Consider the following 22,230-nt stretch of genomic DNA (forward strand, 5'->3'; position numbering starts at 1 on the left):
GAGATGTCTATGTATTCTCACAGATACATGCAATGTGTGTGTGTTTGGGATCTCAGGTATGGTGTTGCAGATAACTTGGCTCCTAGCTAGTGGGTTACACAACAGGTAAACAGCAGAACATTGACTCCTGTTCTGTGGGTGTCTCCTACACACACCGCTACTCACCTTTGCTGTCTCACAGGCTAACACGTTTCACCATGGCTGGTTATTTGTCCGTTTCCATTTGACCCACTTGAGAGCAGTCGAATGTCCTCCAGCAAGAAACCAAGATGGACACTATCATTCTGGTGCCTGTGTCTTCCTCCACATTGTGCACACGGTCATTATTGTTCAGTGGATTAGCCATAGGGTCACCAGGCCAAGTCACAGCTGGGACAATGAGGTCCTGAAGTGAAGCACCTGGATGTGAAACAGAAATCTAGTCGAACTCTATGTTCTCGTCTATCTCTATGCGTTGATGTATTGTTTAATGGGGATAGATCTGCTATAGGCGCAGCAGGTTGCTTGAACAGTAAGTGCCGTCTGGCAAAGCAGATGAATAATTGAATGCAGTCTGAAGTTTAGATACAACGTGTCCAGACTACAGAGCAGGATTGGGCCATGCGCGCCCCAACCGATGCAAATTTGGGGGGAGGGAGAGGGGAGCGACTTGTGGGGGTAATGCATTGGAGAACCAATCTCGCCTGCTGTACCCACCCCCCCTTCTCTTCCCCCCTCTTCCCTCCTCCCTCCCCATCACTGCAGCGATTCCCTCTCCCCCGTCTCCCCCTGTACTGCTCTCCTTTTCAACCAGCGCGCTCCAGCTAGCCTGCTGCAATGTGAGGGTTTCCATGGCAATGCAGTCCTGCCAAGGACCATGGTGCTCTGCTCTGTGGCGATGGAGAGAGAAAGAGAGAGAGAGGGATTGGGCTCATCAATGTATTATACGTGAGCTCCACCACTTCGGGCATGCTAAGATTGCTGTCTCGGAAAGCTGCAGTTCCCCCCTGCTTTCCTCTCTGTCCTTTTCTTTGCAAGCCCATAACACTCAGCGTTTTGACGGAGATTAAAGTGCATGGGTCGATGCAGAGAGAAATGGTCCATCGGTTTAAGGATGACAGTGAAATTGGTCTGTGTTTCTTAAATGCAATGAGAATTGGTCTTGCGTTCTGGCGTTGTTTGCCCTTTGATGAATAAGTGCCTCCCTGACATTGCTTTGGCTGCAGGAGAGTGCCTCCAAAACAAGTCTTACCACACCAGCAACTTCATTGCATACTAATGCCTTAACATGACGCACACTCAAGCAGCCCTCCCATTCATAGAGCAGAAATATGTCATTGAACCGAATAGGATAAGGCCGCCTCTGCAATATAGAAGAAACACAATACAGAAGTACTGATGCGTAATATTTGAACGTTTTGAATGAACACTGTCTTCTGAATATAAAGACGTTCTGTCAATGGAGACAAACCTTGTACCGTTGATCAGGTGTATGAGGGTTTGGGAAGCTGTCGCTGATGATGTTTGGGGTCTTTCTCGTCTCCTGGGCCTTCTGTTCATTTGAATGGGCTCCTCTTGTCTGCTTCTTTTCTGTTGAATGTTACTTGAAGAAGTGAATACCATGAAAATACTGGACCTATTAATGCTTGAGGGAGAAGTGTTCAGCATAAATGGCTATCCAATGTAAATGAATGTGTAGATAATTGATCGCTGTAGATAAAGTGATTGAAAAAAGAAGTATTTAGATTTGATTAGCCATTCAAATGAACAAACCTTCAATGGGAGATGGTCTGCACTGAGGAAAATCTGTTGCTATGCACTAACAGACAAGTCAAATCAGATGTATGCTGTGAAAGCAGCCCGAGCTGTCTTTGCAGCCAGTCTCCATGACAACCTCAATGCTATTTCCCTCATTGTTGCCTTGGACTAGCGTTAGATATGCTGAAAGCGTTTCTTGGACCCTAATTCGTAAAAGCCTGGAAGTCCTTCTTTGGGCTTGCATGTATTCATAGTTGTCATTCCCAGGTGGCAGTGTAGACTTCTGGAGGACTAGACAGCAGAGAGAGACAGCAGTCCCCTCAGGGAGAGACAAGTCCTTGCCTTGACCTTCACAGTGGCAGGGAAGAAGGAGCAGTGAGCAGTTCAAACCATACACTGGAGACTAAGACACCTAAAAATCAACCTTGTTGTTGTTGTCTGCATGCTGTACAGTGCCACTACACACTGTGACATTAGCCATACGTTACTGCAGAACATTCACTCCTTCAATCCAACATATGAACTATTTCCAAATCGGCGCCATCTAAACATTTGTCACTTGAGTTTGCTCATATGTAAGGTACGGAATGGAATGTGTATATGTATTGTACACCTTAAGACACATACTGGCATAAAATATACATAATATTGGTGGGATGTTATTAAAACATTCAGTAAATATTGAATATGGGCAGTAATGTGGGTTACTTTTGTTCAAGAATGACTACGTTGACTTGAATTCAGTGAAATATACCACATAACTACAGTCCATTGTTACCGTAATTCCTCCTTTATTCAGAGTGGACGGCACAGCTGGACAAGCTGTGCAGGTTAAGTGCTTTGCTCAAGGGCAGAGCAGCACTTTCTTCTCCTGGGACTTCACATGGAACAGATGACACCATACCTTAGTCCTTAAGAATGCACCAACTCACTGTCTCTAATGCAGTCTGACATTGGCATCATTTGCGATCTTTCAAGACGTCATAGCATCTCATTTAACAGAAGGAATCAAACCTACATTGTTAGCAACAATGTGTACTATACTATTTAATTTATCACGTCATATACAGCCCAACATTTTTTTTGTGGCTAATTCAACCTAGTATGAAGGTTCAATGTGTTTTTAGCAGTGTAGCTAATTCTACCTTGTATACATTGTCATACCAGCTCAGTGTGTTTTAGTGGTGGATGAGGTTTGTTTGTGTTTGTTGTTGACAGTTTTGTCTCTTTGTGTGGCCTGGGGGACCGTTGTCAGAGGCCAGGTTTCAGGGGCCAGGGCGCATGATGAGGAGCACGTAACCTGTCGAGGAGGGCCACCGCTGCCTCTGCCATCCCTGCTGTGCACCCATCTGCCGCTGGGCAGCAATACGCCCACATGGTTCCGTCTGTCCAGTAGCTCACCCCACACACACGCACACGTACATGTCTTCACCCACCGTCTCCATGTTGTTTTAGGGGTGAACTAGATAAATGGGGAAGTGGAAGAGGAAAATGGGTCACGGGTGCTTTATATACCTCCTCCATGTGTATGCTTTAACCTTCAAGTGCTTGCTGCTGTCGCTGGAACGGTGGACGGCCATTTTATGTGACTCAAAGTGGAAACCCTAGAGTGGGATCCACTGACAAATATGACAGAGGCTTTTTCCTCCAGCCATGTTCAGTATTACAGTATGCATGAAGCTTGAACCAGAAGTTTTGGTTCAGAATAGTATCACATTTGAATTAAGTGGGTCAAGATTGCAGCAGGCTAACTTTTTCCCTTAAATAATCACTGATTAGTCGTGGATATGAACATATTAGTGGACCTACAATCAGAGAGTACCCAATACATTTTAGTATGATAGTAGCAGAAATGTATCTAGGCTGAAACTGGACTTTCTCACATTATTCTGCTTCTCAGAAAGCAGGCTCCATAATCTGAGTTATGTAAAAAAGGATTATGTCTACTGCAAGTATTGCATAAATAACCCTGTCATTCTAAATTCTCCCTGTGATGTTCATCCATAATTTTGTATCCCTGGGCAATACACAGGTGATCCTTCAATCCTCAGCCTTAAAAGTCAGTTCAGTTTACAATTGATCTATTTTTATAAGTGATTTTGCTTCCAGATGTCAATTATCTAACCATTATGTTTCGCCGTGGTCTCCGGGGGAGAATAAATAGCAGTCGTTTAATTTTCCTGCCCACTTTATCTGATTTGATTAGTCTGACATTGAATGGTCATAAAGCCTATAATAACTTGGATGGGTTCAATCTAAAGGGCTAGTATTATTTGTGTCCTACTTAATATGTCTAGTCTATGACCTTCCCCAGTTGAATAATATCTTACCTCATGTACTTTATTCAACCTTTACCTTTTTGTCCCTGTGTGCCTGCTCAAGTTAAAGTAGCAGCTCCTTGCCCATCAGCCTATGGAGTAAAATCCACACAACGGCCTCAGTCTGTCTCAAACTGGGCCAAGTCATTTTGAGCTCCCCTGGCTTCTCCCTAATGGTTCATTGGCATGCTGCAGAATCTTCCATCTGCGGCCTTCTAAGTGTCAGGCCAGGGCTCCTTAGAAAGGTAAAATATGTTTGTGTTTCTGGAGGCTCGAAAAAAGACTAATGTGTGCCTCTAGGGTTAAAGCGATCCTTGGAAAGTCCCCGGGTGGCAGGTGTACAGTGTACGTCTGTAGCAGGACATGAAGCCAGACATCAGGTGATGGAAGAGTGGTCGTTTGGTGTCGAAGGAATTTGAATTTCACCATGCAGTCTGTATCGACCAGTGTAGAGTACCTAATAGTACCCTGTAGTCTCTGTGATCGATTAGCAAGCCCTGGCTGGAACTCATTACTAAGAAAATGGGTGAGTCAGTGTGCATTTAATTTTCCTGACTGCTTTGATCTGTAATTGTTCAAATTAGCTGTTTAACACAAATTGCTGGAACAATGACTATACATGGTACAGCTATGGTTGATCATCTATTATGTGAGCATTTATAAAGTACAGTATATGCCGCTCCCTTTGGGTAATTTAAATTAGACAAAGTATCGTATAGAAAGACAGTTCAGGACCGTACAAACATTAAGATACCAAAGCTATTGAAAGGACTGAAATGAATGATGCCATTGTTGCTTCCCTCTACGAAACGTTTGTTTCGTGCTAATTACCTGATGTCATTACAGAGTGTTCCTTTGTCCATTGGTATCATAGTAGTTCAGATTTCCTGCAGGTACTACATGCCAAATCATTTCAGATGGGCTCATTAATAAAACACACACACACACACACAGAGTATCATCGGTTGGAAAATGATATGCACCCAAAAAACATTCTCATTATGCAAATCCACTTTCAATCGACCCAGGCTCAGAATTCTATTGGTATGCTGTATGTGCTGTCACCCACTCTATTTCCCTGTAGGGTCATGTTGATACTAACCACACAGAGACAGTTCACACATAGGATACTGGAATAATACAGCAGGCACTGCTTAGGCTTCCCTTATATACCGTAGAAAATGTATTTATTAAAGCATATGCTCAAGAACTGAAAAACAACAACTGCAAGATTGCAGAACATATCTTGTACCATAAAATTGATAAAGGAATCACTGTACACGCCACAGTGTTTTACAATCACAGCTTTTGCATCGCAATTTAAATGTATTTATTCTCATTTGTATTTATGCACATAATAATCAAACATTCATGACTTTTAAAATACTTTTTGGAATAGTTAAGAATGAAATGTGTTTCTTATTTTAAACTTAATCTGTGATGTTGGTTAGAAATATCACAACAGCAAAAAATAAAAACATACAAAAACGTACAATCATTGTTCAGTATTTTGCTTATCTGACTGGCATAAATTATTAAATCAATTTGATTTAAAGATAATTATCAACCAGATGGAATACATTTTGGTCTGTGGAATAAATGCTCTGAAATATAATCTACAAACTGGCCGTGAAGCAAAGTACCATCATTATAAAATCATTGGCTTACACCTGTCCTTACATAGGCCCGTCTCATACCAATGCAACTACCTGTGGAACGGCCTATTACACTGTAACAGGCTAGTTCAATGTCTATGTAATGTAAAGTGTTGCCAAAGGACAATAGCCAGTTTCCACTTTAGTTACTTAGGATGCGGGAATAATTTTAACATTGTTGCTAGTCAAAGATGGACAGCTTTTGTACCAGTACAGATGGCAAGTTTTAGTGAGAGAGGTCCGTTGAGGTTTTCTCCAACCTTGGGGTTTGTTGTAGCTCAGTGGTTTGAAGTTTATTTCCAGGCCCAGGAATTTCGATATAACTTTTATGATGAATACTTGTTAAATGCATAGAAGGTACACGCAAATGGAAGACAGCAACAACTGAATGCTGAAAGACAAGTGGTGATTTAGTTTCAAAATTTCAGCCTTGTGACAGTCTACAAATGTGTATCTTCCTTCAATCAAAGACAAAGCATTAGTTTCCTAGACAAACATGCAATAAGTAGACGAAAACATTCAAGAGATAACCCAAACATTGACCTGAGTCCCTGTAAAATTGCCAAAATTCTGGTATAACTGTTAGAACACAAACTTGGTCTTCCACAGGCAGTCGAAATACAAATAGCATTCTGTTTGTCAAAAATATACATTCCAATTTCAGATTTAATTAAATGACAAATAATCTCCTTTATCAGCCACTACTTTCAAATCTGATGTCGTCTAGAATTGAAAATGTGTCTTCCCTAATTTTGATACAAAATATTGCATTAAAAATACATTTATCTATTGATTCAAGCGGAGGGAAGGGTGAAATTGTCATTAATATAAACACAGGATAAAAGTACTCCCTAATTTAAAGTCAATCAAATGTCTATGTACCTATGCTAATTCTTAGTCAGAATTTTCTCTGCAATTCTTGGTCAGAACTTTCTCTTAACTCTTGGTGAAAACATCTCGTAAGGGAACAAATCTCAAACATTGGCTGTTACGACACATTATTATTCTTATCCTCTGTATCAACCCGTGCCTGGAATAGCCACGCACAAGAGAATAGAAATGAGCTTCCATGGATTTCAATTAGGCAGTATACCACTGTGATTTGCCAAGGATGAAGTGCTTGTGTGTTCTATCAATTGAAAACATATGTTGTTTATTCTGGCAAATGCACAGCCCCCTTACCAGCGACCTAGGTAACAGCGCAGTAGGGTGCGAGTGGACATGGGTGTGATGTTGCAGACAGAAATCTGAACAGTTACATACAGTAGGTATGGTGGCGTGAGGAATGCTACTGTATTGTAGCCACAGGCAAAGCAGGTTTGATTTACAATCTGATTGTGCAAAACGCAGGTTCAAAATAATTATTAGCAACCCCCCACCCCCACATTTGTATCTATGGCACATTATAAATCGCTATCATCTTATCTATGAGGGGGATTATCTATATTTTATCCTGTGGACCCCATAGGGTCAAGTCCTGACTGGTTTGTTATTATGATATTATCAATTGGAGTTGATTTTGATGGCCTTGTTCTTAGGTGAGGGTGCAACTAGGTGCACAATCTAGTCGCTCCAGACTCAAGCATACTGTATTAGGGCAAACTCTTTGTCTCTCACTCTCTGTCCTCTGGAACTGAGTAGGATGTTAACCAACACTAGCATCAGCTGAGAAGCAGTGAGGAGAAGCGCCGAGATCTCAGCAACAAGATGCTGTACGAAAGCAACAAGGCATTATGTCTATCCTACCTCTCCTATCTAACTTCCGAACAGGACGAGGGAATTCCATGGGACAGCTGGTCTGGGATTTACAGGGATTCTTGGGCTTCAGATGAACAAGGGAATGGAAAAAGAGCAGCAAGGAGAAGGAAAATCAATACCGCCTCAGGCAGGAGAGATGCACAATTAACAGGATTGGCTGCATTGGCAAAGATGAAGCACAAGCTACCACCACTCCAGTCCCACTGGCAGGAGAGATAGATGGGAGGTATGTGGAGGGGCCTAATCTGTCACTGTAGCGGCTTCACCAGATGCCCAGAGGTTTTCACGTAAAAACACAAGCCACAAATGGGGCTTGCAGAGTTTGAGTGGTATTCCGTGGAGTGAATAATACAATGCAAACACACCCTTTAGGGATAGTTCACCCAAATTACAAAAATTACATATTGGTTTCCTTACCTTGTAAGCAGTCTATGGACAAGGTATGACAGCAATCCATGCTTTGGCACTGTTTCCACATGCTAAGGTTTTTGAATTTGTGGCATTAAATCCCATTCAAGTCATGGGACCGATATTAGCATTCTTTGCGCATCATTTTCTAAACATATGTGACTTTGTCGAGCTTCACAATTAGTTTTAGATACGTTGGATGATTTGGACATAATGCGTGAAAAATGCTAATATCGGTCCCATGACTGTAATGGGATTTGTGCCACAAATGCTAAAACATAAAGCACGGATTGCTGTCATCCTTTGCCTGTAGACTGCTTACAGGGTAACGAAACCAATATGTCATTTTGTAATTTTGGGGTGACTATCCCATTAACATTCAGTTATTCTCCATTAATCTCATGACTTACCTCCTTTCAGTTCATTGAAGTTCTGGTATGACTACAAAGCTATCAAGGAGACAAAACAAACACATCTACAGTAGCGCCTAACGAAAGGCACGTCAAAGTTCTGACTTTGCTCTACCACATAGCTCAGGGGCTCATTACGAACATTGGGAGGTGTGTGCAGGAAACCATAAATTCTGCTTCATTCTGAACCTTGGAGGTACTTCTTTAGTGTATGGAAGGTTTGCGAGACAGGTTTGGTTTTCAGACCATCCTGTGAATATTGATATGCCTGGAGACTCTGCTGTGCTGCAGGTCAATAAAACAACAGCCAATGCATGGAGAGGTCTAAGCCCATTAGCCAGAAGTTGCATGGATCTGCCTAAATCCGCCGGTCCGGATAGGTTGGTTGTGGAGACATGGTGAATGTGGGGGTGGTGTTTGCTGGTTGGATGAACTGGTTGGTGCACAGTGATAGTGGGAGGATGAGAATGTCAAAGAGCAACATCTTGATTGTGTCACTTCTAATGTGTTGGGTGTACTGGATGGGGTGAGAGGAGTCCCAACCCTTCCGATTGTTTCATAACCTCTGATTGCTATGCTGCAACCCTCCTGATTTCCTGATGCCCATTCAGCAAAAACATGGGCATGTCCAACATTGTCCTTCATGTCCTCCTTATATACCTAAATCCTCTTGAAATATACTTTCTGCCTGGGGTAAACGTGTGTTTGTGAAACACCACAATATCAGGTGCACATTGTATTACAGGAGTAGGGGTGTTTAACTTACCTCTTTTGGGGTTTGATTATAGTAATAACTGTATTCGGTCCAATATCAACTGATTTCCAAACACCTCTTTGAGTATTAACATGGTAAACCAATGTGTGGGCCTTGATGAATTAATTAGTAAGACTAATGTCTACCTGACAATTAGCTTCAATGGTTTATTTGACCCATTATTACCATGTACAAATGAACAAAACCTTTACAACATTTTGGCATTCATTGGTCCAAAACCTCTCCTCATGGTGACATTAACACGCACACCAACGTTTGTTTTATTATTAGCGTCTAAATGTTGCACGAATTTGACAATGTACCATCCATTCTAACAGTTCAAAAAAATATATTTTCATTGCAAAAAAATAGTACCATGCAATGACTCATAATTACATTAACTCATGTCACAGAAATTGTCGTTGAAATGTCATCATTTAGCAATACGGAATTTGTTTTTGTCCTACACATTCTTTTTCAACAGCGTTGGTCTCATTTAGGTTGTAAACAATACAGTATGTGCACGCTCCTCTAAGTAGGTGCACATCATCCCTCAGAATAATTGCTAAGCAACCATTACATGAACATGGAAATCATCGTCGTCTTTGGGCTCCATAGAAATCATTAGGGCAGAATAAAGTGGGACAACCGCAGAATGCGGGATATAAAGGTAGATCAAGGAGACACCCTGAGCATCACTATTTCTCTCTATCCTCTTGTTTTGAGACAAATCGTTTTCTGATGGGCCTGGCCCCGGCAGCTAGAGAGGATGGTTGAGTATCATGTGGGAAGCAGGTTGACTGGCAACGCGCTCCTTTTGGAAACATGGAGGAGACATGTTAATGTGGATCTGGTCGAGTAGTATGTTATCGATGGAGAACATCACATGGTGATGACGTGTGGTAAGGGATGACTCAGGGATAGGGTAGTGGTGGAGAGTGGTTGGGTGGGAGGGTTATGAACGATAGAGTCGGCTCAGGTCACATGATGAAGTTCCAGCTATAACGTCAGGGGATTCCATTGGTGAATGGAAGCCCTCCAGGTTTTAGCTTTGGTGGACATTGGACAGAACACCCACCCACCAAGGCTGAGATAGCAGCCTTTCCATTCACTCACTCACGCGCGCGCACGCACACACACACACGTTGCTCATACCATATGGCCCCGCCCCCAGACCGAGCACATGGTTTCAGGCACAAACTTGCAATGTGTTACTTGGATGAGACTGAGTGTAGTGGGAGGTGAAGAATAAGACAACAGAAGACAGGTGATGCTAAAATGAACATTTATAATGACTGTTGTTGCTGTCGGAAAATAATAATCCTTAAAATAAAGATGAAATATATATTAGCACTAGATTGCCGACTTCACTGGTAATCCACAAGTCAATAAACACAACTCACTACTTTTTTTTCCTTTTTTTTTTACAAACACAATGCTACAATTACATTAAATATTCAATACTCTTTAAGTCAGTTAATGAATGGTGTTAAAAGCAACCACTAAAATGCTAAAAAAACAAAACAATAATTCACCTTTCCAGTCATTCCCTTTTTTCTTGTTGTCTTGTAATTTATTAATAGTATATTATAGGTTGAAAATAAATAGCTCATGAAGTGTTATCAGAGAATGAGGCTGGCAGCATAAAACTTTGTGAGTGGAGCACAAAGCTAAGCAATGATATGGTCAGTCCAGTCTAGCTGTGTCAAATGAATACTTTCAGTCAGTTTAACTCTACTAAACTCACTGAGAGAGATATGTCTCAGTTGGCACTACGGGCACCTTTGTCATGTTGGCATTTACATTCACCAACGCCCACCTACAATATGCCTAATTAACATAATCCTAGTTCTAAACTATATCACTTCTATCATGTAAACCGCAGTAACTCTATTGCACTAAAGAGGCCTCAACTTCCTTTTTGTGGTTTGGGAGCGACACGTTTTTTCTCCCCCCTAGTCTTGTGTGTCCCACATTTAGTGTAAGGTGCTGAGTCCAGCAAGTTCTCCACATTGATATCTTCGTACACTACAAAGCATTACAATAACTACGACTCACTCTAAGCGGAACAAAACCACCAACAAATACAACTACGGTAGCAAATGTAAACAATTCTATCAGCTCCAGAACTGAATTATCTTCTACGTTTTTATATAATTTTATCTAAGTGGAGCTAGCATGGCGATAAACAACAACAAATACAGCAGGTCACACCAATGTCAAGACCACAAGCTACTGTAGCAGAACAAACGAGTAGATGTATGAGGTGCACCTTTCTTTTCCTCTTTCCACTAAGTGGATTTTATGCTGCCGGCCCCATTCTGTTGAACACGCCTCTCTTTACAGCTCAACAAAATCTGACAAAAATATTTACAATGAGAGAAAAATGAAATTGTGGAGAAACAGTTTTTTTGTGTTTTTTTTTGTCTGTATTTCTTTTGTGGATGATTTTTCATTCTTTATCTCGGTGAATTGCCCCACTGATAAGAAACAAACAAAAAAAAAAACAAATAATTTCAACTAGAATTGCACAGTCTCAAATAGGTTTGGTGATGGAATGGAGATTTAAGTCCAAACAGTTTGATGAACATAGAAGGGGAGGAAGAAGGTCAATAAAGTTCATGAGGGGTGAAAAGTTCAAAGTTCAGAAGACAGAGGATGGCTGCGCAGCTGACGATTACACTCCTCACACCATTCTGAGTGTGGTTAAATGTTAAAGAAAAAAAATCGTCATTAGAAATGGATTTTTTTATTTTTTTTCCCATCGAAAATCAAATGGAGAGACTTGGGGGGTGAGGAGAGTGACAAGTGCCCCCAACACTATGGCACACAATCAATGATGTCCTGGAGGTTGAAGAGATGATAGAGAATTAGGAAAAGCAGTTTATGAGAGGTAGCCAGCCTTTACCGGGTTAATCCAGGTCTGCTTTTAGCTCGTTTATTGTTTGTTTTTTTGATCTGTTTCTTTTGGGTAATGTTGAGGCGTCATGACTGACATCATGTTATGGAGGAACATGCTGGCTTCATGGGTGCGTCCAATGGATGTCCAACATACAAGAAAACTCAAAAAAGTTTGGAATGGTACTGTTTTTGTTTGGCACTCGGGAGAAACTCGAGGAGGAGGAGAAGGTGGGGGGGAGGGGGGGGGGGGGGGTGGGAGTTGGTGGTGTGGCGGGATCGGAGCAGAAGTGTGGGGGAGTGGTTGGAAAAGGAGGGGCAGTGAAAGTGCAAAAAGGAGAAAAGGGGGAGTAAACAGGGTACACATGAATGGCATTTTGTTATAATTGGTCTAGGTTAGAGAGCGTAGTACAAATAAAAAACAGGAAAACAATAAAGAGGAACTGAACAGTGATATGACAAATGCAGTTTAAAATTGCTGGTGCTTCGATGGGGTACAAGCTCAAGAGTGGGACCCTGGGTTCCGTGAATGTCTGGCTACGGGTGGTGGGTGCGGGTGAGAGCGAGGAGGGCGGGGGTTGGGGCATTGTGAGGTTTTGGAGTTGAGCACTAGTAGCCACACACCCACTGAAAATAAATGATGTCACCTGTAGCAGGTGAACCATAAGTTTGCATTCCTCTGCACATCACAAAACAGATCTGTTCACCCAGCGACATGGAGACGACACCATGATGCTGACCTACTGCAGACACACAGACACGAGAGCCAGACAATAGCACATGCACAGCAAGGTACTACTCTATTGCACAAACCCCCATCTCAGCTTACTCTACAGAGCTATACAGCTATACATGCTGACATTCTATTGCAACTGAGGCATCGCTAGGAACAGGGATGTCAATTTGGTTATAGTTTAAACTGAGTGTCCCTTTTTGACACTAATCTAGATCATTGAACGCTTGAGAAATATACAAAAGGCAAGATCCTGTGTTAAATGAGGAAAAGCTATGTTTTCTTGTGGCTGACCAGTTTTTGTTATTTACAATCCCTTTTTGAGCATGCCGACACCACTCAGTTGTCTAATGGTGAAACTGAATGACAGTTGGGAAATGGACAACATGGGGAATATTGGCAATATTTGTCCTTTTTTTTCTCTCACTATAACTTTTTGTTGTAGAAAGTGTAATCATGTAATGAGACCAAATTCACCGAATAGAGAGTAAAACACACCGTGTCCCAAATTCTGGAGAGAGACCCAGGGGATTGAGAAATACAAAAGCCGAGCAGCAACAGAGCGTGAAAAAACATGGTGCCTACACACAGCCTAGCTTGATACTTCAAAATACTGTTTCCTTTCAGGAGATGGGGGTTTAAATGAGAACTCTGTCTAAATGAGAAATATAAAGTGCATATTTACATCAAGACAAGAGATCAAGCTCAGAGGGAGCCGGAAGGGTAAACAGATGGTTAGAATGACACTAGGGCCAGATCTGGCCTTACCTGATGTTAGTTATTCACACAAAACACATGGACACTCAAGCCCTGAAGTCATGATCGAAGAGTGATATGCAAACTTATGCAGAGGTGAGTACATTCATGGACAATATCTCGGTATCTATGGTAAAAAGCATAAAATATGATCCGGAATTAAATAATGCAGTTTTAGTAAAAGAAGCACAACCAACAAAAAAAAAAAAAACGAATTGTTTCATGTTTGATCAAAAGTTTGTTCCTATCTCTCTAAGAATGTTTAGATGCCTAGACAATGTTCTCACAAAATACTCATCCAGTCATACAATCTAATTACACTGTGGCCTTGCTCTACTGGACGATGTCCCTGCATGTGTTTAGTGAAAACAACACACGTTTGAAAATGTGTCAAGGAAAATAAAATTGCTTTACCATTGTTGGCATGCAAAGATTTGTCTTCAAAATGAACAAAACACACCGCCAATTTTTTTTAACAATTTTTGTTTCTTACATTTTTGTTGTCCACGCTTCACTTTGATATCATGCAATATAGACGTGCAAAAAAGATAACATCTATCTCCACAAAATACATTTTCAGAACTATAAAAGGCTGTATTAAGAATGTTAATATCATGTGTATCATTAACCATGCTAATCTATCTATACGTTGATTCTTCTGGCCCAGGAGTCTAAGTACTGTAGAATTCAAGGAAATTTGGATTACTGGCTAACAAGATGGCTCCCTTCCTTCACAATCCCTTATTTTATGTCACATAGTAGTAAAGAGGGCATTAAAAGGTTTAACTAAAAAGCTTATTTCTAATTTTTTTTATTGATTTTACTCACACACAAAAAAGTATCTTGTACCATTCCCTTCTATTTACAATTATAAATATGGTTCGTTTGGCACTTTTCACATTATTTTTCTTATAAAAGTATGATTCCTTTCATGTAATGTTTTTTAAATCACGCGCATTTCCCGTTTCAGTCTTTAAAGATCTATTTTGGCACAGGTTTATTTGTTGAGTTTGTTTTTACAGTAATTATTATCTTATCAGCATGTATAGCATTTAGTACACCTCTGGGAACTACAACATCCTGCTAAACGACCAATCAGATATGTTTTAACTTTATTTTTAGTACATCACTTATTAAATAGCAGCAATTTCACAAATTAAAAAAGTTGTAATTAGGTAAATCTATTTAACATCTAGGTAAATCCAAAGCTTTGACAACAGACAGAATAAAAAGACAATACAAGGACAACATGCTACTACGTATATTGCTTCCAGTACTCATCACATTTTATCTACATCCCCTAAATTACAAACCAAACAAAAATGGACGCTCTAAAACCCCATCATCATGGGGTAATTTTGTTGAATTCGATAAAAAGATAACAAAGCCATCCTTTGACGAACTTTGTTGGCACCTTCTCGTGATCTCCAACGACAGGTATTTGATATTGTTGTATTTGATATCGTTCACATTGATTTGTCACAGTTTTCGCATCGCTTATATCCAGTAATCTCTGTCATTTCTTCATGACTTCAACAAGCAGTATTTCCCTTATTCTACTCGCAATCTATGTGAATGTGTTTATGAATGTACTGTATGTATCTGCCCATGCATTCCAAATGTAGCAAAGTGCTTTCACTCCTGTCAATAACATACAATATAAAATATGGTTTCAAGCCACTGGCCATTGGATTGACAGAATTAAGTCAGCTGGTATCTTTCTCTCTTAGTTGCCTGGTTGCAGGTTCTCTTTCCTACTTCCACTGTCACCTACTAATTTGTTCTCACTGCTGCTGGCAAAATGGTCACTAACTAGTCTCTCATGCTCAGCTCTACAATCAAGGGGACGCTGTCCTCTCTACCCTCAAAGCACTAGGAGACTCAGAGAGTCATTGTTTTGGAGTAGTTGTGGTCTGGAAGGGCAAGCAGACATGCATCGCAACACCAGACACTATCACCCATGGAGAGATGTGAGAGGGGGGGCTCTGGGTTGATGTGTAAGAATGGGGTGCACGGCGGTACAAGGGTTGGGGGGGGGTGAGGAAAGTGGATGGTATTAGATGGGAATAAAGAAGACTCCTTACCAATCTGTCGAGATACGCGCTTCACTGTCGCTCCAATAGACAATAGAGAAAACGTTCCAATGGCGAATACTAGTGAGAGCCCACCATTGGATAGATTGCCTTAACATGACAGTGTCTAAATGTCCAATTGGGGAGATAGGTTCCCTTACCAGACCACGTTAGATTATTTAGGGTCGAGCAAAATGTGCCCCCCCCCTCCTCCTTTGGCATTTTAGAAGTCATCACATTTTAGGTTAGCCAGCCATTTTCAGTTGGCTAACAGAATAAATCAATTTCAACTGTTGGTCAAAACAGCAAATATAAAAAGGGTCGGACGATTAGAGCAACCCTGTCAAAATTGGGATAAAACTCCACATACCTCCAACTATTGTTGTCTTTGAATAGCAAAAGCTGAACATGCACACTTGCCACTCCCCCCCCCCACCCCAATCCCATCCTATAATTAGAGACTGTTTCTACAACCACATGACTTTCATTGCCAAACTGAGTCAAAGCGCATCCAAAGCCTCAACCCAGGATCCCGGTTTCAATGTGGTGTTTAGGAACATGAATACTCTTTCCTCGTCTTGCATATCTAACTGAGAACTGACACTGTATTGCAAATAGAGTTCTGTTCATGAGATATGATTAGTCGCCTGGTATTTCATGTGCGTACATTTCCCTGACATAATAACGCACACGCCTGTGACAAAGCTCCCCTACAGAACACAACCCTGACCTCATGGGCAGAGAAAACGATCCCCACACTTCACAGTGCATAAAGATCAACTTCAGTGTACTCCGATTGCAAAAACAATACAAAAACAAGAGAAAAACAAACAAAATCATAGCAGCTTATAGGTTAGTGGGCAGTATCCATTGCATGGAACGTGTAGTGGGAGGTCCCTGCAGTTTGCCAAAAGCAGAATAACCCACAACCATTAGACTTAGCTGTCGTTAACGCCCAACAGACCGTGGCACGTTACCTTCCCCCCGTTCATCGTGGACAGTTGAACACTGCTTGATAAGAGCAAGTATTAGGGGAAAACAACTTCTAAATATGCACTGTGTTCAATACCTCTGCTCGCCACAAGACAAGGCCTGGCAAACTGCATGGACCCTAGTGAGATCAACTTTCTCATCTTCAGTGTTTGTATTTCTCAGTAGTATGTACGTATACTGGCGGGGCCACCACCTCTAGGTTCTAAGTGCCCCTGTTCCTGGTCTCTCGCCTGGCCTGTCTAGACAGAGTGTTGTTAAGAGTGCCACAGGCAGAAGAGCAGCGCTCGCTGGATATCTCAGTGGAGACGCCTATGGTCCTACAGTCCCAACAACACTTTGGCTTTTCACAATGTTGAGGGACGCAGGCTAAACCGGAGGGAGGAGAGACATCTGAGCTCAGACAACATTGAAACAACTTTGGGTTGGCGTTTTTCGAGCGCTTCGGCCCCTGCCAGAATGTGAACGGTGCTCTTGGGCCCGTTGTGCAAGTGGCATTTTCATTTTGACGCTATCTATGTATATACTGTAGAGACTAGTCTGCTTGATTTCACCGTAATCTGCCATGTAGATATGTTATAATCCCTTTATAGCACTGAAATAGCATCACAGGGTGTGTGTGTGTGTGTGTGTGTGTGTGTTTAAATTGAATATTTACTGTCCTGCTCTTTTCTGGATATCAAAGTTGACCCTTACTCTTCATCATCACTGCTGTGATGCTTATGCTCCATTTCTTACTGGACTTAAATAAGACATACTGTATATTACACTATGTGACATGTTATTAAATCCACTTAAATGAAACAAATCAAATCAAAAATAGTCTTTTACATTCATGTCAACCTGAATTTACAGATAAAAAAATAAAATAAAATAAACGATATGGGCGAAATCATATTCATAAATAATGACGATGATATCGATAATAATCATAATAATAATAATCATAATATCAGACTGCAAACCGTGTTGAGAAAAATGCCCCGACCTCCATATGTACTCTTGCGCTACGCTAGAATTCTGACCCAATGAGATGCACCATGCGTCTCTGCCTTCGTCCTACATACGAAACACAAGCATCCCGGATATATAAATAAGGAGCGTGGCATAGCATGCATCTGGTTAAATCAGAACCTAAGGCGCGAGGCTATAGGGGGTACGAGGATAATCCATGTGTGGAAGTTGGGCACATCTCTCCCCCTCCTTTGCTCAAAACAGAGTGGGGGTGGCTGGGAGAGGGGCGAGGGATCGGGGCATGGAGGGGTATGTCATCAACTACAGGGATTTTCCTTAGATCTCTAACCAAGCACTGGTTTGCAGTCTTATCAGACCCTTGTAGGGGCAGGGCAAAAAGTGGGGGGCAGGGTAAGGGGAAAATTGAAATTGAAGGCAAATCTGAAGAAAAACATCAGTGAGCTACACAGGAATGGGGGTGGGGGTGGGGAAGGGGCTGATTCCATGGGGGTCGGCCCCCAGTACCCCCACCGCCCCCCTTTTCCAAACTGCAGCGCGGCAGCATGCCAGTTTAAAATCGCATTCACCACTGTCCGGAGAATACACAAACAAACAAAAAAACAAAAGAACTAGAAAATAAAACAAACAAAAAATCCCGAAACATCAAGACTTAAGTAATAAAACCGTATTTACATTTTACACCTTATTTTCCTTTGTTTTCCGCGGTACACTTTCTCCTCTCTCCCCGAGCGAATTTTTGTGTTGCATCATTTTTTGAATACTGAAACATCAAAAAAACGGGCAGACGATTCCTTCCAACATTCTTGCTCTCCTCTCCCTTTCTCTCTCCCTTTGCATTCCTCCCCAAGCCCCCACTCGTTTTCTTCCTTTCCATTCTCATTTTCTAGCCCACCTTCTGTGGGTTGGTGGCGCGCACACCCTGCTCATACGTGATCCGTTGGCTGATCAGATACTGAGCTGCCTGCGTTGACGCCGGAGAGCCGGTTATGGTAACTTTACGGTTCCGGGTGCCGGGAATGAACTCTCCCTTTTTGGAGATCTGGATCCGGGCTCCAGTCAGCTCCTGGTACTCCACTAGCGTTTTCCCTCCTTTCCCCAAGATGGCTCCTACCAGGTTTTCGGGAACAGCGATCTCCACCACGTCCTTGGCCCCCTCCTGCATCTGCTTCTCAGTGGCCATCAGGGATTGTGCCATCAGCGGGGACGAGGCGCTCAGGTAGCCATTGGTGGCCCCAGTGGCCGCGGCCAGCGAGCCTAGGGTGAAACCTCCCAGGGAGGCGGCCTGGTGGCTTGCGCTGGTGGAGGCATCGCTGGCGTAGGACGCCAGGAGGTTAGCAGCGGCAGCCGCGGCAGGGTTAGCGCTAGCCGCTACGGCGGCCAGGACTCCTGAGGCTGCGGCGGGGTTGAGCCCCAGGCCCAGGGAGTTGGTGTTGTAGCCGTAGCTGGCTAACGTGTTGAGTGCCGAGGTGATGGTCAAGAGGTCGTTGCCTGAGAAGCTGGGACCCATGGTGGTGGGGAAGCCGCCCATACTCTGCATGGTGGCCTGACCCAGGAGGCTGGAGGCTGTGGCAGCGGCGGCAGCAGCAGCAGCGGGGTTCACCTCGGCTGAGTTGGCGTAGGGGGAGCCGGTGGGGTTGGAGTTGGCCACAGGGCCAGAGATGTTGGAGTAGCTGATGTTGAGGCAGCTGCTGCTCTGGGGGTCCTCTTGGATCTTCTGAACGATGATCTCCACGGCTTTACGGTTCTGCTCGGGCTCTCCGCTAATGGTGACCACGCGCTCCTGCAGGTTGATGCCCTCTGGTTTTTGGGAGAGCTGCACCCAGGCGCCCGACTGCTCCATGACGGCCTTGACTGTGGCTCCACCTTTACCAATGATCAGACCTGCTGTGCTGTTTGGTACTATCAGCTTGGCCTGGGGAGAGGAGCAGAGAGAGAGGACATAGAGATGGTTAACGCGCTGCTTTAACATTGTATCTCCACATGACAGAAGTGTGATATCAATTGAATGGAGGAAGGGACTGGGCGAGGGAATGGAAGAAAAGAGATAACCAAGATAAGAACTTGAAATAGCCTGGAACAATGGAGAAGGACGTAAGATAACCAACAAAGAGTGAAAATAGGGAATATATGTTAGAAATACCTGACAGACAGAGAAAAAGAGAGTGAATCAAGCTTGAAATAGAGGAGGCTAGTTAAAAGGGGAAAAAAAGCACAAAGGGGGGATACACTCAAGATATTTTTTTTTATGGCGTAGCATCGGGGAAAAATAAGAGAAATACCTTCGACCAAACATTATAACATTGACAGAGAGAGTAGTTTCTGGAAAGAAAGGGAGAGAGAAAGAGTGTATTTTGTCTTTGTTTCCGAGCTGTGAATCTATGGTTATAAAGAGGCTCCTGGTGAAAAGCATCTACTCCCAGGGGTCAGTGTTACCATGGAAACACAGCTCCAGCATTCAAGGGGTACTGAAAGGGAGTCGAAGCGATGCGTAGCAACTAGACCCCCCCCCCCCCCACCAAATTCACACAAGCGTGCACGCACACATACACACTCAACAATTCTCCATACAACTATGTGTATACTATGTACTGTATTAACAGTATACATTCTCACATAAACACCCATATTGAAACATATTCACGCATTCACTGTCCTTTGTCTTACAACTTTAGAGAAAAGCTGCCAGCTGGGCAGAGAGTAAGGAGGGGGGGGGGGGGGGTGCTTTTTTCTTGATAAGTACAGTACTTGATATGTAATTGATAAGGACCACAAATAATTTATGATCGTTAAATGTACTGTAGTGGTATTTTGAACGAGGGTAGTTTTGCACCAAAGCAAGTCACACAATGTTCTGAGTAAACCTACTCGGTAAGGATGATACATGAGAGGAGTTTCTGTTCTGAAGTCTCACAGGTTACCTACAATATGTCCTTATACAACGTGGAAACGGTTACAAAACTATTCTTTCAATATATTTGACAAAAATGGCAAAAGAAAAGCAAGTGAGTGTTGGTTGGTTGGAGGACAAGGCAAAGAAAGGAAGGAACAAAGAGAGAGATGTTGTGTGTGTGTGTGTGTGTGTGTGTGTGTGTGTGTGTGTACAGGGGAAGTATGGGGCTAGTAATTGGCATAGACTCCATGTTTCTCCTTTTGTGTGGCTGGATTTGATCTTTACACGTTCTCAATGTTTGCTGCAGTCCTCCATCCATAAACATTTCTTTACAGAGGCGCTGCTGTAACCTTGATTCTGTAGCCTTGCTGGCTGTGGTACATTGCAGTGAATTTACATAGAAATGGGAAATTAACAGAAGGCAGGGGGAGGGAAATCAAGACTTGACTTCAAACTATTAAACATCAAATATTATTCTGTGTTTGTAGTCAAATATTTTATTCACATATTTATTTGTGACAGAAATGAAGATTCACCATGCATTGGAATTGAGGGATTATTATTATTATATTTTCTTTTTGTTAAATAAAAAAAAAACATTGATCGGTCCCCATATGGATAAGTGCCATCTAAATTGGTCTTGGCTCATCCAGTTTCTCACAACCAATTTTTCACAACATTCCCCCTAATTTTCATACAAATGTGTGTGGTTCAGTGTTGAGGCAAAAAACGTTTCCCTCTTTTTCGTTCAAAGCACAACATTAGAGACGCGGCTCAAAACAACTGAGTGAGCGAGAGAACGAGGAAAGACTCTCCTAAGAATCCTTTTCATCTTCTACATTGCACATATACATGCACACACACACACACACACACACACACACACACACACACACACACACACACACACACACAGATGTTGCATGTTGTTGGATTGGACGTGTAATGATTCAGATGGGACTTGCCTCCTTAAGATTAGGAGAAGCAGTGGAATAAATAGCTGAATAGTGTGATGTATAAAACCCATTACTGCTAATGATGAGTCTCGAGGACCACATTCAGCTTTTCAATATTTGATAGATATTCAAACTTCTATTTGACTTTCTCTCATAAGTCCTTTACCCCACATGCACTGTTTCTAAAGCATTCTTTTTTTTTTCTTGGTCGCCGTTGAGTTTCCCTCGCCATGTCATGGGCGGCCATTTTAATCTAAAATAATCGTCCTCATCCCTGAGAGTTATAGCTGACTTTCATTTTTTAAAATTTTTATAAAGGCAAGAACATTTGGCCTGTGCGTCGGAGCAAGCTGCTGATTAAAATGTAGGCTCTTTAGCGTGGGGTAAGAATAGAGCAACGTCCACAGATACGCCGGGCTAATTCTGCTGAATGTGTGTCTAATGTTCAGGCAGAGAGACAGAGATAGAGAGAGAACGAAAGAGAGAGGGGGGGAGTTGTGAAGGAGGAGATTGAGAGGATAGCGGGAGGGGTGAGAGAGAAAGCGAATAAGAGAGAGACCTGCTGCCGTTTCATCAGCCGTGGCTAGTCATTCATTATGTACTGTGTGTGTATGTGTGTGTGTGTGTGTGTGGGTGGGGGGAGGCTGGGGCTGCTCTGATGGGGAGCAGGGATAATAGGGATGGGGTGTGCTGAGGCATGGAAATATGTCAGAACCAGCTTTTGGAGATAACATGAAAACAAAACAAACATACCCCAAAAGTTAACAAGGCCAACAGCAATCAAAGAGATAAAACAGAGTCATTTGCTCGGCTGCCGCCGTCCCCGTTATAGAGACCGCTTCTTTTTTCGGTTCCAGGTTTCCATCACGCCCATAGCTTGACAGAATGTATTGCTGAAGCAGTACTACACGCCCACTGTT

General features: G+C 42.5%; 1 protein-coding gene across 2 annotated transcripts in view; it reads right to left on the minus strand.

Annotated features, from left to right (window-relative positions):
- Positions 1-5,741: 5,741 nt before the first annotated feature.
- Positions 5,742-22,230, minus strand: part of LOC109905468 (RNA-binding protein Nova-1) — a 57,534-nt gene continuing 41,045 nt past the window's right edge. For both annotated transcript variants that reach the window (XM_020502852.2, XM_020502853.2), the window contains one exon: positions 5,742-19,376. In XM_020502852.2, coding sequence (XP_020358441.2) covers positions 18,348-19,376 — 1,029 coding nt within the window. In that variant the 3' untranslated portion in view covers positions 5,742-18,347. The remainder of the gene's footprint in view (positions 19,377-22,230) is intronic.

This window comes from Oncorhynchus kisutch, linkage group LG15 (assembly GCF_002021735.2).
Source record: "Oncorhynchus kisutch isolate 150728-3 linkage group LG15, Okis_V2, whole genome shotgun sequence".
Taxonomy (NCBI): Eukaryota; Metazoa; Chordata; class Actinopteri; order Salmoniformes; family Salmonidae; genus Oncorhynchus; species Oncorhynchus kisutch.